General features: G+C 41.3%; 1 protein-coding gene across 1 annotated transcript in view; it reads right to left on the bottom strand.

Moving 5' to 3' along the window:
• Positions 1-16,753, bottom strand: part of LOC127575205 (33 kDa inner dynein arm light chain, axonemal-like) — a 34,246-nt gene extending 17,493 nt beyond the window's left edge. Inside the window, exon 1 of the mRNA XM_052024909.1 lies at positions 16,598-16,753. Coding sequence (XP_051880869.1) covers positions 16,598-16,753 — 156 coding nt within the window. The remainder of the gene's footprint in view (positions 1-16,597) is intronic.
• Between the last annotated feature and the right edge of the window lie 220 nt (positions 16,754-16,973).

Genomic DNA, 16,973 nt, shown 5'->3' with positions numbered 1-16,973 from the left:
GTAACACTTTATTCTGCATTCTGTTATTGCTTTTCCCTTGTACTACCTTAATGTACTGACGTAATGAAATGATCTGTATGGATGGCATGCAAAACAAAGTTTTTCATTGTATATGTGACAATAATTAACCAATTTACCAAAATTTAAATTAATTTAAACTTTACCATCATAAACCTTCCCAACAATTGTGATAAATAACATTTGATTTTTGAAATAATTTTTTTTCTCCTTGGATTAAAAGTGCTTGTGCCAATTCAGACTAAGCCGACTATTCATACTCTTATTAGCTTCTCAAATATTATTAGTGAGTTATGCTTATGTTGCTGTATGTGGTACAGGTGTGGCCCACACCCAACTCCCTGCACTGAGGCAATCACCAGACCCATTTTCCATTTCATGTGGAGATCCAAAATAGATTGTGCCCATAAGGACCAGATGTACAGACCTACAGAGAAAGGGGGTGTTGTGCAAATATTCCCAATGCAGCCTTCATCCTGATGGCCACGTTTGTGTGTGGCTGCATCAAGCTGTGTGTAGAGCCGGAGTATGCCACGTAGTACCACTATGTGCTTTCATTTTACCTGTCCCCGGTGCTGTGAAGAATGGGCTTGGCTTCATTGTGGCAGAATGTTCCATTCAGTTGGACCATCATGGGCCACCTGTTCCTCACAGAAAAGTTTCTGTGGAAATAAACCTTTGACCACAAGTCAATCAGATCACATTGGATGCATTATGAGGGATAAGATCTTCGGAGAAGGTTCCCTGAGCAGACTGTCAAAGTCATTACCACGGTGTCTCATTGCCAAAACTCTCAAACAAGCACCAAGGTGTTACGAACCAGCAACAAAAGAAACACACCAAGTCATGTATAAGTGTTAAAAGCTACTTTATTAATAACTACTTATGATAATAAGAAAAGTAAAAGTAAAAATATTAGAATGTTAGAAGTAAAAATGTTAAATCTTAAACATGAACCCCAAAAACTAAACTTGTCGTGTGTGTGTGGCAAATTCCCAAACTCCATGTCCAGGAATGGTTCTTAAAGTTCAGTTCAGCAAGCCATAAGATGAAACGTGAGCAAAGGCTTCTTCAAATCACCATTGACTGAAGACAAAATGTAGATGTAGAGAGTAAATAGAGAGTAACTACGAAATCCAAACGTTCCACATTGGAACCCAAACGACACCTCAGTGTCTACTCAGCAGTGACTATTCCACCGCATCTTCCTCACCCCGAAAGGTTCTCAAATCGTGGCTGTCCACACAAATACCTGTTTCCTTCTACAGGTCAACAACAAAGTGAACTCCACTGCTTTGTTCCGAAGTATCTGCCGCCCCGGAAAAGCATTGAGATGTGGCCATCCACACAAATACCTGTTTCCCTCTACAGGTTAATGACAAAGTGGACTCCACTGGATTACTCCAAAAATCCATACATGGATTGTAGTGACAGGCACAGTTATTGTTTCTCATCCATCGATAGAGAACCTAGCAGGCTGGTGTCTCTCTCTCTCTCTTCTCTCTCTCTCTTCTTCAGACTGACTCCAACTGACTGCTTCAAAAATGTCATTACGTCCTTTTCTTCTGTTGATGTAAGCACGCCACACACACACACACCACTATGCTCTATCTTAAAGGGACATTCACCAATAGCAACCTAGTCCGTAACAAAGGCCTCACTTGGCTGGTGGTGAGAAGAGCCCTCCTCGCCAGATGCTTCATACGCAACCAAAATCTCAAACCCACCACGTACTACCCTGGAGGTGCAGATGAAACAGTAATCCATTTCCTTGTGGACTGTTTGTTTGCCAAGGTCTGGAAAGGGTGCAATGATCTTGGTAGACATTCATCCTGACCAACTGCATAACATAGGACTCTATACTCTGCAGGATGTTCTCAGAAACAAACATTGACTGCTGCTGGAAGATCTCTGTGAAAGATGCACTTTGGTCTGCCCGAAATTTGTTGGTCTTCCAGTACAAGGAGATGTCTGTAACTGAATGCTGCCAACTGGCACACTCTGAAGTGGAGAAGTACATGCTGAGGGATGCACTGAAACTTGGTGTGGCCACCATAAAGGCTCTGCAGGTAAGGATCACAGACTAGGGTCCTGCCATCACTGGGCATCGGTGCCCAGTGTAACAACTTCTGCAATAATAAGAGTTGAAACAATAGTGACAATGATATATTCCATGTGACTGTATTGAATTTCTTGGTACAGTGAATGAAGATAATGACTTGTCCTGATTGCATTTCTGTATTCTGTAAGAAAGTATATTTTTGGAAAGAAACTGAGAGCTAAGTAATTAAATTTCAAACAAATCCATCTGACAACTCAAGGATTGAACATTTTAACATGTCAGAAAGCCCAAAGATTTAAGATTATTTTTACATGATTTTTTTGTGAGGAGATAGGTTTATATGGTTTGATAAGGTTGTGGATTTTATGGGCAGCTTAAGTACATCTAAGTGCATTTTTATTTTTACTTCAGTAGGTCTCACTAACAACCATTTGGTGAACTTCACTTTATTGCCTTCTTTATTCTGAACAAACACAGATGTATAAAATTGAAATATACTCCAGAACATTTTCTAAAAGAAGTAGTGGGGCTGTTTTTGAAGATCTGGCACTTGATATATTTCATTAATGTAATTTATTTCCAAGTTAAACCAAAAGACGAAGTGCTAACTTATTTCCTTGGTTGACTCCTGAACTGCAAGTACAAAGCTCAAGTTACCACTTTCTGAGATGTGTCAGCTCCATTTCATAAGGTTTTACATAATTGAAAAAACATGGATGGCAAGGTTCAAATATCTTGCTCCATATTTTTCAAAGAAAAAGGAGTAAACTTGCACGAACTAGAGTACAATGTTGCAACAGCAAGTTAATCCATTCACAAGCAATATTTTGAGTAGAAATCCCAAACAGAACAGCTTTCAGTTTGCAGAAGGCAAGTCTAAGAGAAATGCTTGCTGTAGCACTTAGGCTAGGAATGCAGTCAAAGGGAATCCTCAGCTGCAATCAGTCCAAAAGTATTTTTCTGGCAAACAATAGGGAGGCAGCAGGTGTTGCTTAATGTAGCAGGGACAGGATTAGAGGAACATAGGAAAAACACTACTTATAAAACAAGTATCCAAGTAGTATCATCGCCAACTTAAGCATGCTGGTTCAGCTGGGCCTCAATATCAGAATATAAGGCCTTCTTCAGTAAGACCACAGGTAACAGTCAACAAGCAGCACGGTAGCATAGCGGTTAGTATAATGCTATACAGCACCAGCGATTGGGGTTCAATTCCCGCCGCTTTCTATAAGGAGTTTGTACAAATCTCCCTGTGACTGCGTGGGTTTCCTCAGAGTGCTTCCAGTTTCCTCCCACATTCCAAAGACGTACGGGTTAATAGGTTAACATGGGTGTACTTGGTTGGTGCGGGCTCGTTGGGTCGGAAGGGCTTGTTACCGTGCTTCATAAATAAAGTTTAAAGATTAACAATGTCAAGAAAGATCACTATTCCTTCAGGTTTAATAGTGTCCTCCCAGGCAGTTGGAAGGAATAACTCCAGAATTCACACATATTCTGTGTTTAAAAAATCCAATGACCTGACCAAGCATCAATATAACTTTCAGGAGTCCTGATGAAGGGTCTCGACCCAAAACGTCGACTGTTTATTTCTCTCCACAGATGCTCCCTGTCCTGCTGAGTTCCTCCAGGATTTTGTGTGTGTTGCTCCAGATTCCAGCATCTCATTAAATATATTTAAGACACACTTAGATTTTTCCATAACAGGGGAGTTAAGGGTTATGGGGAAAAGGTAGGTAGATGGATCTGAGTCCACAGCCACTGGGGTCATTTTCTCTTCTCCCCCTATCCCATCAGGCAGAAGATACAGGAGCCTGAGGGCACATACCACCAGGCTCAAGGACAACTTCTATCCCACTGTATAAGACTATTGAATGGGTTTTTTACTTTGTACTACCTCAATGCAATCACATTGTTGGGTCTAGAGTAACAAATGGGCAGATTGGGTAAGGATCTGAAGGACATTAGGGAATGGGGCAGGGTGGTGGGGAGGTTAACCACAATCTGACAGCTTCATTCTAGATGCACACAATGGCTTGAATTGGCACAATTGAAGATTTAAACACAGATGTATAGATTAATATCCCAGGCTTCTAGATGGTAGCTTAACAAACTATTAATGTTTATTTAAAGGACACATGAAGTAGAACCTGCCATAGTAAATTGAATTTAGGATTTAATTTCCAATGTGCTTTGCAGATGAAGGAGCAAGACTAAATCTTCGACACCCAAGCCCAAGGTTGACGAGTAGAAGAAGTTATCATGGCTTGGTGCTTAACTGTTCATGTTGCTGAATTCTGCCCAAGAATATTTTGGAATATAGAATGATAGAATATCAAATATTATACCACTAAAGGAGAATAGTCATCTCATTAAGTCTGTGACAACTCATATATAATAAACATTATAACATTCAGCAAAAAATTACCAGTTCAAAGATTACCAGATTACCTTCAAAGAATCTGAATAAGTCACATGCTTTTTAAAAAAATATTATTGTGTTCTAATATTTCCTTCTTCCTATTTTTTCACTGAAACATTTAACCATGATTACAGTTTTTAACTGATCTTATTACTTCTCCCTGGGATCAGGATGTATTATGGTCTTACTCTGGCTGATCTTTGAGCTCGCTGTGCCTCCATGATCACTATAAATTTGAATGTTCAAACAGCTGCACCACTTATCCTGTGGGTTTGTCTGAGTCACTCATCCTAGAAGATGGTATAGATTAACTTGTTGAGTTCCAGAGCGTCAGGGCAGAGGTAAATTCATTTCACTTAATTAAATCTGTCAGGAACATTTCAGTTATCAGTACATCATGTTTACATCAGAATTAAATAAATAAAGACGTGTTATAAATGAGGAATGTAAATAATATTTTTGTAGGCCACTGCCAGAAACACTGCACAGACATTAATAGCGATAAGAGCAAAATAAATTCAGGCTCAGGAATAGATGCACTTTGCAAATTTTGTGGATAGGGAATGCAGTACACTGTATCAATAACTTCCTCATACGCATTCCAGAAAAGCAAAACCTTGTCCAGCACTGGTTGTCCACCTCTCAAGGATCATTGCAAGGACTTGCTTCCTCACATGTGGATAAGTTGAAGCAAAAACAATATCAACAATTAAAATCTGCTGTCAGGAGTTAGATTTATTATTGCAGAGGCTGTGGGCTATTGGTGATGCCACAGTCCAAGGCAACAACTTTATTTGATGGTATGGGGATGAATATCTCAAGGCTGTACTAATATTTAGATTGAAATCTATTTGACAAGCAGTTTATTCCAGCTCCAACAAATTTGATCTTTCAATCGCTAGCCAACCATTTCTGCTCCTCCTTCCCCTTGCCAATATTGCTGTTGACATTTCTGATATGCCAGTGCTGATTATAAGATAACAGATATAAGATAGGTCTCCCACACCTATTCATGAGTGCACATTCTCTGCTGGTATTTTAACGCAGGCCTGTTCAGCCATTAATATCACTCTGTCTTCACATATGAACACAAAGTTCCCTCTGTTTTAAGCAGATAACAGCAGAAATTTTAATATTAAGTCAACAATGAGCACTGAGGAAACAAAGATTATTTTCAGTTAATGACAGCAGACCTATAATTCATTAGAAAATGTGCTCACCACTTTTTACTCAGTTTTTGGCTGTTTTAAACACTTGGCTTTGGTCAGAAGGTATTCCCAGGGTGATTTATTTAACCAATGTCAAATGCACTCATGTATACAACTATCAATGAAAGTAACGGAGGGTTTACTCTCTTTGCAATTAATATAGAGAAGTATAGTTAAGAATCCTGTGAAATATTTCAACACACAATTGTAAAACTCTGGAGATGCTCAGGGGGTTAGACAGAATATGTGGAGAGTGATAAACAAAGTTAATGTTCCAAATTGTGTTGACTGAAGAGAATCACCAGCTATCAGCTTCTTGTACCTCATCGTATCTGAGGTGGCCAGTGAAAGGTGGAGGCCCAGGATGAGCTGAGGGTCACTCAGAGACCACTACACCTTGGAGTTTGTCTTTGGGTGCAGAAAGTCAGCTCACCTGGCCTCCATTTCCAGAAAAAGTAATCTGGGTGGGCAGACAGTCAATGTGTTCAGGTACTGATTTATTCGCAGGAAGGAATGCCTAGGGTATTTAATTTCGAAGCCTTCATTATTCACCACAACAGAAGTCCAGCTGCTGCAGAACCAAGAGTCCCTGAAGTTTGGTCTTGGGTAAATGGTAAATTTATGAAGGATCCAGAATCAAAAAGTGTTGAGGGTATTGGTGCTTTAGATAAGCCTGGAAGAGCAAGGGCACTAAGTCCAATTGACAACAGGACTTGTTCTCGCAAACTGCAGGTATTTGCCACCATCTCTCAGTATACTGGGACCTCTTGCAAAAGTTGTGTTCCAGCATATTGTGACAAGTTATCCCCTGCCTGCAGACCCAGCTCCTATAAGATGCACCTCTCTGTTACTTTCCTCTATCCTATGAAGCTACAGGTCTGTGCCAGCAGGTTGGTAATTGATTTATTATACTGAGGTAAAGTGAAAAGCCTTCCAGACAGATCATTCCATACATCGAGGTAGTACAAAAGAAAAAAAATAGAATTCAGAATACAGTGTTACAGTACAGAGAAATTGCAGTGCAGATAGACAAATAAAGTACAAGGCCATGACAAGGTAGATTGAGAGTTCAAGAGTTCATCTTTATTGTATAAGAGGACCATTCAAGAGGCTTATAACAGCTGGATAGAGGCTATCCCTGAACCTGCTGGGACGTTTTTTTCAAGCTTTTTATCTTCTGCATGATGGAAGGGGGGAGAAGAGAGAATGACTGCTGCTGTTGTTACTGCTGTTTCCGGCCATCTCTGTCCTCATCTGACATCCAAAGTAAGGCAGCAGATTTAATAGATCAGAACTTCATAATGCAAGTAACACCACCAAGCCTCCAAAGCTTTGAAGCAAAAGTATGTATAGCAAGCTCTGAGCAGAGGTACTGTGAAAACCTTTCTCACACATACATGTACGAAAGCAGTTGTGACCACTGAGTACTTGCTGCTATATTTTCTTAAATTACTCCCATCCCCTCAATTGTTGCTGCATGCTGTCTAACTTCCACCAACATATGACAAGAAGCCCAGGTCCAAAGTTAAATTTAAACATCAGGTTGTTGTAATTGAGTGATTAACAGATGTTTAGGAGACAGCCTGCATTTCTTGGAGGGTTTGCTCACACAGAACTTTATGTGTTGCTGTGAAGCCCCAAAGTTGTATGATGGAACCTGTTTACTGAGGTGCTGTGAATTTTGCTGTTTAAACTAATCCCCCCCTCCCCTAATCTGCTCCCATGCCTACATTAAAATCAAGTCCATTATTTCAAACTATTTAAGTTAGTTTAAATTCATCTATTCTAAGTGTTTTTAAGGTTTGTACATTTTTACATTCTCTTAAATCTTTTTTTTAAATGTTCTTAAGCTCTCAGGGAGATTCCCCACAGAGAACCATGGAGGATGCAATGGGAGATACTCTCTTCTGTAGTATGTTGAAGTCTTGATAACGCTGTGTTCTCCTTGTGCATAGTAAATTAACATGTATGATATTTAAATCACATTTTTATGGCAGCATTTATCCAGTGTTTATTACACATTAACACTTCTGCCATGCTACTGTAACACACTTGGCAAACAGTTGATATTGCAGTTACAGTCATTTACATTATACTTATCATTTTCTTTTCTTCTGTTTTGATAGCTTTCCTGCCTCTTTCCCAAGTTGATCAAATCTTCAGTCCTCATATTTCTGTCTTCATACTGTATGTACTTACTCTCAGAAACAAAGACAGCAGGCAACAGTCTTAAAGATTTTGAGTAAATCAGATTCCACTCCTGGTGACAAAGTAGATTCTGTTAAAATATTGCTGCTGACTTAACACTACCCCTTCTTCTGATGCCTTATTTTCACAGTGAGTCTTGTCCCCATCTAACTGACTTTGGTGTCACTGCTTTGGTTCATATCTATGTATGGTGTGCTGCATTTTGGGCACCTGTTCCTGTTTTGCTGTCACCAAGCTTCTCCTCACAGCCCCTTTGGTATCATTATCTTCAGTAGTTCTGAGAAGCCACTAAGATAATTTGATTGATTGACACCCTTTATACTACAAGCCAACTGTTTCAAATATGAAGCAGCATAAATAAGAACAGAAAATGCTGGAAATACTCAGCAGGTCAGGCTGCATCTGTGGGAAGAGAAACAGAGCTAATGTTTCAGGTTAAAGACCCATCATCAAAGTTTTGACACTCACCGAGTGAGAGCAAGTCATTACTGGGGTCTGGTAGAGGCTGCTCCATGTGTTGACATATTGCCCAGACCCCACATCCTGTTGGATGGAATGGAAGCTGACCGCCCTTGGAGATTGTTACCATAGAGAAAGCTCTGGGCTATGGAGAGCTGTGCAGGAAAACAAAGATAGGGGGAGGACAGCAGCTTCCAGCACATACCAGCCAGGGTGCCACCCTAAGCCCCTCATCTCAGCACTGAGAGGCTGCAACGCTCAACCCAGCCCACCCAACACTAGCTCTCACAGCAGCCACTCTACATTGAACTATGAGTGATTCATTGTACAAATACTTCGCTCACTGAAGTGCATCTGAAACGTAATAGCCATTGCTTTGTAGGCAAATATGTCGGTCAATTTGTACAAAACATATACAAGATTTGACTGAGTTGTGAGATGAATGTTGACAAGAACAATGAATAAGCTCCTCACTCTTTTTTCATTTAATGCCTGCAATCTTCTTCATATGGTGGAATTAGCAAAAGTTCAACATCTCTCCAGAACAAAAGGCAGCACTTCTCAATCAACCTGGAACCTTGCAACCCAGAAGAAAGAATGCACCCTGCATTCAAATATTACTGTTAAAATTTATCCTTCTTTTCCAATTCTGATGAAGCATCATTGACCTGAAAGATTAAGTCCATTTCCCTTTCCATAGACACTGCCTGATCTATCCAGCATTTCTGTTTTTATTTCAGACTTCCAGCATCATTTTCTAATGTATCCTTAGATCATAGAATATAAAACAGTACAGCACAGTACAGGCCCTTCAGCCCACGATGTTGTGCCGACCTATGTAAACCTTATCCATGTTCTATCTATCCCTCTCTCTACTTCACCCCCTCTATTTTTCTTTCACCCACGTGCCTATCTAAGAGTCTCTTAAATGACTCTATTGTATCAGCCCCTATCACCCCCCCCACCCCCTCAGTGCATTCCAGGCACCCACCACTCTCTGTGTAAAAAACCTACTTATGACATCCGCCTGAACTTCCCTCCATACACCTTAAACGGGTGATCTCTAGTATTGGCCATTACCACCCTGGGGAAAAGATGCTGGCTGTTCACTCTGTCTATGCCTCTCATAATCTTATCTACCTCTATCAAGTCTCCTCTCATCCTTTGTCTCTCCAAGGAGAAAAGCCTTAACTTGCTCAGCCTCTCCTCATAAGGACGTTCTCCAATCCAGGCAGCATTCTTGTAAAACCCCTCTGCACCCTCTCCAAAGTTCCACATCCTTCCGAAAGTGTGGCGACCAGAAATGAACACAATATTCCAGATGTGGTCTAACCAGAATCTTCTAGAGCTACATCATTATCTCTCTGCTCTTGAACTCAATCCCCTGGCTAATGAAGGCCAGCACATCATATGCCTTTTTAACCACCCTATCAACTTGCGCGGCAACTTTGAGGGATCTATGTACTAGAACTGCAAGATCTCTCTGTTCCTCCACACCACCTAGAATCCTTCATTAACCATGTAATTTTGCCTTCAAGTTAGATCTTCCAGAGTGTATCACTTCCCACTTCTCCGGATTGAACTCTATCTGCCACTTGTCTACCCAGCTCTGCATGCTGTCAATATCCCATTGCATCCTACGACAACCTTCTGCACTATCCACAACACCACCAACCTTCGTGTCATCTGTAAACTTACCAACCCACCCTTCCACTTCTTCATCCAAGTCATTCATAAAAATCACAAAGAGCAGGGATCCCACAATAGACCCCTGTGGAACACGAGTCACTGGCCTCCAGGTCAAATACTCCTCTTCAACAACCACCCTCTGCCTTTTCTTCTCAAGCCAATTCTGAATCCACTCAGCCAATTTCCATGGATCCCATACCTCATGACCTTCAGGATGAGCCTACCATGGGGAACCTTGTCAAATGCCTTGCTAAAATCCATATGTACCACATTCACTGCTCTACCTTCATCAATCTGCCTTGTCACTTCCTCAAAAAATTCTATTTGGCTTGTGAGGCATGACCTGCCCTTCACAAAGCCATGTTGACTATCCCTTATAAGGCTATGTGTCTCCAAATGCTCATAAATCTTGTCCCTAAGGATCCTCTCCAAAAATTTGCCCACCACTGATGGAAGACTCACTGGTCTATAATTCCCAGGACATATCTTTATTAGTCACATGTACATCGAAACACACAGTGAAATGCATCTTTTTTTTGTGTAGGGTGTTCTGGGGGCAGCCCTTTTTACTTTTCTTGAACAATGGAACATTTGCCATCCTCCAATCCTCCGGTACCACTCCTGTGGCCAGGGAGGAGTCAAAGATCATCATTAATGCTCAAGCAATCTCTTCCCTTGCTTCTCATAGTACCCTTGGGTATATCCTATCTGACCCCAGGTACTTATCTATCCTAATGCTTTTTAGTAGCTCCAACACTGCTTCTTTCTTAACCTCAACATGCTCCAACACACTTGCCTGTCTACGCTAACCTCCCCTTCATCTAAATCCCTCTCCTTGGTGAACACTGAAGCAAATTATTCATTTAGGACCTCCTCTACCTCCTTCGCCTCCAGATACATTTTTCCCCCTTATCCCTGAGTGGTCCTACCCTCAACCTAGTCATCCTCCTGTTCCTCACATATGTGTATTAACACCTCAGGGTTTTCCTTAACCCTACTTGCCAAGGCCTTCTCATGCCCCCTTCTAGTTCTCCTAAGTCCCTTCTTAAGCTCCTTCCTAGCTACCTTATAACTCTCAAGAGCCCTGACTGAATTTTGTTACCTAAACCTTAAATAAGCTTCCTTCTTTCTCTTGACTAAACCTTCCACCTCTCTTGTTAACCATGGTTCCTTCACCATACCATCCTTTCCTTGTCTCAGGGGGACAAACCTATCTAGAACCCCATGCAAGTGGTCCCTAAATAATCTCCACATTTTCTGCAGTGCATTAACCAGAGAACATCTCTTCCCAATTTATGCTCCCTAGTTCCTGCCTAATACCATCGTAATTTTCTCTTCCCCAGTTAAATACTTTCCCATAATGTCTGCTCCTATCCTTGTTCATGGCTATGCTAAAGGTCAGAGAGTTGTGGTAACTATCCCCGAAATGCTCACCCACTGGGAGGTCTGTCACCTGACCAGGTTCATAGCCTAGCACCAGATCCAGCATGGCCTCTCCTAGAGTCGGCCTGTCTACATACTGTGTCAGGAATCCTTTCTGTACACACTGAACACATTCTGCCCCCTCTCAACCTTTTGCACTAAAGAGGTGCTAATCAATATTAGGAAAGTTGAAATCACCCATGACAACAACCTTTTTATTTTTGGACCTTTCTAAAATCTGCCTACTTATCTGCTCCCCAGTGTCCTGGTAGCTATTTGGGTGCCTATAGAATACTCCCAATAAAATGATTGCTCCCTTCCTGTTTCTAACTTCCACCCACACTGACTCAATGGATGATCTTTCTATGATGTCCTTCCTTCCTGCAGCTGTGATACTATTCCTAATTAGCAATACCACCCCCCCCACACCTTCTACCTCCCTCCCTATCTCTTTTGAAACATCTAAACACCAGAACCTCAAGCAGCTCTCCTGCCCTTGCGACAGCTGAGTCTCTGTAATGGCCACACATCGTAATTCCATGTACTGATCCATGCCCTAAATTCATCACCCTTATTCTTAACACTTCTCGCATTTCAACTCATCTAACTGATTGTATTTATGCCCTACACCCTGCCTATCCGTCGTCACATTCTCTGTACACATCACATCTACTTCTACACCAGCTGATCCATCAACTAATCTAACACTCTGGTTCCCATCCCCCTGCTATCCTATCTTAAATCCTCTCCAACAGCTCTAGCAAACCTGCCTGCAAGGATATTGGTCCCTCTCAAGTTCAAGTGTAACCCGTCCCTTCTGTACAGGTCGTATCTACCCCAGAAGGGATCCCAATGATCCACAAATCTAAACCCCTGACCCCTGTACCAACTCTTCAGCCACTCATTTATCTGCCTTGTCCTCCTATTCTTTCCATCCCGGTGAGTGGCACAGGCAGCAATCCAATGTTTACCACCGTTGAGGTCCTGCTTTTTAACTTCCTTCCCAACTCCCAATACCCGCTCTTCAGGACCTCATCCCTTATCTTACCTATGTTGTTGGTGCCAATGTGCACCATGAGTTCTGGCTGCTCATCCTCCCCTTTAAGAATATGTGCACCTCGATCTGAGATATCCCTGATCCTGGCACCTGGGAGGCAACATACCATCCTGGAGTCTCGTTCTTGTCCACAGAATCTCCTGTCTGTCCCCCCTAACCAATGAATCCCCTATCACTATCGCACTCCTCTTCCCATCACCCCACTACCCTTCCTTTCTGAGCCACAGAGCCAGACTCGGTGCTGGAGACCCGACTGCTGTGGCTCTCCACCGGAGATTCATTCCCCCCCCCCCCACCCCAACAGCATCCAAAACGATATACCTGGTATCAAGGGAAATGCTTCAGTTTCTTTTCCATGGGTTGCTGAGTTTTAAAACAGGGCATCATTTTGCTGGTAAATGATTAAATGTGTCTTAGTAGTGGGGACAATTTCCTCTTACAGTGAAGTCAAACTGTAAACAAACTTGGAGAAATATCCTCTGGAAGTTTTTCCAACAAACCTTCCTTTTTTGGGTAAGAAATAACTCAAGTTTATTAATAAAGCAGATAGAGAGAAACATTTCATTGGTAGAAGGATCAGTTGTGATCTAAGGACATAAATTTAAGATAACTTGCAAAGCACACTTGCCTATAACCTCATCCCCAGTGAAGAATGCTGAAAAGCTGCACATCAGCACTTTGTATTCTGCCTTTGAATAGAACGAATTGCAGATACTGACACCATATCACAACTTTTTCGACTGTAGATAGATCTGTTGTAATTGGAATACACTGCCTGAAAGGGTAGATGAAGCAGATTCAGCAGTAAGTTTCAGAAGAGAATTGGCATTTGCAGAGAAATTTGCAGAGAATTGGGCAGGAGCACGAGAATCAGAGTCAACGTTTTCAGGATGGAGACCTCTCAACAGAACTGAAGAGGAGGCAAAAGAAGTTTGTTAAGCTGCAGGGGGTGGGGGGGGGGTGGAAGAGTTAATGGTCTCTGATAGGGAAAAACCAGGTGAACATGAGGATATGATGTATACAAGATTACCTGGTCACTGGAGTGAATGGGAGCAGTTAGAAAGTGACAATAAGAAAAAAAAAGAACATAGAGAAAAGAATGTGGGAGTTGTAAAATGTAGAGCAGGGAGACATGCCCAGTAGGTCTGGCTGTGCATGTCATAGAATCATAGTGTCATGGAGTCATAGAATCATACAGCATGGAAACAGGCTATTTGGCCCAGCTTGTCCATGCCAACCCTTGGCGCACCCTTCCATATTAATCCCATCGTCCAGCTCTTGTTCCGTGCCTTCTATGCTTAAATGATTCAAATGCTCACCTAGATACTTCTAAAATACTGTCAGTAAACCAGCTTCAACTACACAGTGCATTCCAGGTACTTACCACTCTCTAGGCAAAGAAGGTCCCTCTCATCTTCTCCTCTAAATCTCTTACCCCTTTCCCTAAATCTATGCCCCTTAGTTTTATCTACCTCTTATATAGGGAAATGCTTCCCGCACTCTACCCCATTATACCCCTCATAATTTTATATACCTCAGTCATGTCCCCCTCTTAACCCTCCTTGGCTCCAGGGAGAACAGACCTAGCTTCTCCAGTCCCCTCATTACTGAACTGCTCCATCCCAACCAACACGAACAACTAGCACTCCAACAAACTGGTTAGCACGAAGTTCAGACCCTAGTATTCTTGATCCATTAGATGTGCTGCAGTAGAGTGGCAAAATTGCATGTAAATAAGATGACTTGTTATTTCCAGTCAGATTAATTTATAAATGTTTAGTTTCAAGAAATATCTGAACACTTATTAGTACTGCAAATTTATAGATTATCTGCTTTGATGTCCTGGAAAGTCAAGGGAAATGCTCTGTCTAATTCAGTCCATCAAAGTTCTCCCAGGTCATCGGTATTTGTTAGATGTTGTGCATAAGCTTTGGCAGGTAGAATTCAGAGCTCATGACATCGATTGATGCATCCTTTGTGATTTTTTTTTTAACCAAATTAATCCCAATTTATCACAAAATCAGGTCCAGATTTGGGATCAGCCTGGTCCAGAGAAGAATTTTCCAGATCAGGAACGTATTTACAAGACTGCCCTATAACTTTGGTTGACCTTCATGTAGTTAATTTATGTAATTAAGATAATTTATAACCCCTGTTGAATTCCTTTAAAGACTTAATGAACCTGTAGGGTTCAGGCCTACTACAAAATTGACAGTTGTTGAAAGACTCAGTTAGTAATTATTTGTGGTACCTGCTAAGTACTTGAAATGGTTTAATGATTTATTTTATTACACCCCCCTGTTTGGTGCATCATTGATTTTGGAACACTACACAATCATTGTTAGCTAAGCAATGCAAGTTTTGTGATCTATATAATAAATAAGTTTGACAAACAGTTTGGCATGCGATTTGAATTAAATATTATGATACATGGATTTCATTTGCTTCTCAGGAAGAAAAATATATTGACTTGACTTGCCAAGTCAGCCGCTCCCAGAAGACAAATCTGATTTCCTAATAAACTAATTACTTGATAAGCTATGAACAAAGGAATCTGATCAGAATGCTTTTGTAACAATTGTAATTAACAAATGTGTCCAAACTGCCTAAATTGGAAAGAAAGAAATCTGCAAAAAATCTGAGAGTTCAACACAGAAAGATTCAAATTACTCTCCCTGCACTGTTCACTGACCATGCCGATTTATTTGGAGGTACCAAAAACCAAACACTTCTGAGGGAAAGATGTTGAAGTGGTAGGTAGCAAGAAGGTCAAGAAGGTTTCTAAAGTTACAACATTGCACAAAACAATGATTTGCATCAAAAAGCAGGACAAAGAAAATTTAATTCACAACATAAATCTGTACCTAATATTGTTTTAGCCCTGAGGATATACAGTAAGTAAAGTCCAGATGTACTCACAAAGAGAAAAAAGTAATGTGGACTAAATTGAGGGTAAGCCAAATATTCTACCTTCTGAAAGAAAGACCAATTCCATCATCTGAATCCACTTATTTTTGTTAGTATTTTGTGAATCCACTGCAAATCATAGTGCTATTGCAGCAGCTACCATTGCAACTCGTGTAAAATGAGGTGGTGTCGAATTTAAATCCTTTAATACATACAGAAAGGGTTTGGCACATAATCATTTGCATTTGCATATCTGTGTACCAATTTCATCTGATGTTCACAAAAAGAATTACAAGGTGGCGACAAGATCAAACCAGTGACTAGCTTGTGCCTGAAGTAAGAAGCCAGGGAATAGACATGAGTTAATCTTTGGTCATTGTTCACACCTGCACAGGCAGCTCATTCAAGCCAGGACTAGGGAAAGGATGGGTAGTGATGGCATTAGAGAAAGCTTTGGGAAAGGGGTGATTTATGACTCTTAAGAAGGTGGTTGGAAAAGCATACCTGTTACGTGGAGTCCAGCAGAGCATTTCTTACAGACATATTTTACAGACAATGAGTCCATCTTGTCCCAGCAGTAGCACAGATCCACCACAGAGATAGTCAGCCAGGAGGGACGAGCCCTAGGAGTCTTCACATTGACTCTAGACCCATGCATGGGCAAGTAAACCTCCTCCTGATTACAATCTGCTGTCCTATTCTCCTCCATATTGTGCAAAGCTTAGAAGAATCATTGAAAGTTACAAAAGCACAAAATTATTTTGAATGGAAACTTCAATGTCCATCACCAAGTGTGCCTTGGAAGCACTACAGGTGAGATAGCTGGCTGAGTACTAATGGACATACCTGCCAGACTGGCTCTTGAATGAACCAACATGAGGAATAAACTACAACCTTGTCCTCACCTATTTACTTGTAGATGCATCTGTCCATGTTAGCATTGGCAGAAGAGGTCATTCTGGAGATAAAGGTCCTGGTTTCACACCTTAGAACAAAATTACCTCGTGGGCTGGCAGTTATCTCACTGCCATTGTTTTCATACAAGGTCATCAACCCTGCTTCAATGAGGAATGCAGAATGGTAAGTCAGAGCATCATCAGGTATATTTAAAAATAAGGTGCCCACCTGGTGAAATGGCACCAACTCACCTGCACACCAATCGCCGGTTTTGATGCTCCCTGAACCACTCGGCTCCAGTCCTTATTGTAACCATGGTTCAAATACGGATCAAAGAGCTGAATTCCAGAGGTGAGATGAAAGTCACTGTCCTTGACATCCAAGCAGCATCTAATCAAATTTGCCATCATGGCACTCTGGTAAAACTAGAGCCACTGGACATCAAAGGGAAAACACTCCGAGACTGGAGTCATATCTTGCACAAAGGAAGGTGGTTGTCATTATTGGAGGTCAAACATCCCAGCTCATTACCTTTTTTTAATCTCTGTTTCCCAGTTCTGACAAAGGTCTCTGACCTAACACATTAACTCTGTTCCCTTTCCATAGATGCTGCCTGCCCTGTTTTCT

The sequence above is a fragment of the Pristis pectinata genome, chromosome 10, assembly GCF_009764475.1.
Source record: "Pristis pectinata isolate sPriPec2 chromosome 10, sPriPec2.1.pri, whole genome shotgun sequence".
Taxonomy (NCBI): domain Eukaryota; kingdom Metazoa; phylum Chordata; class Chondrichthyes; order Rhinopristiformes; family Pristidae; genus Pristis; species Pristis pectinata.
The sequence above is the reverse complement of the archived record's forward strand: the minus strand, read 5'-3'. Positions and strand labels throughout refer to the sequence as shown.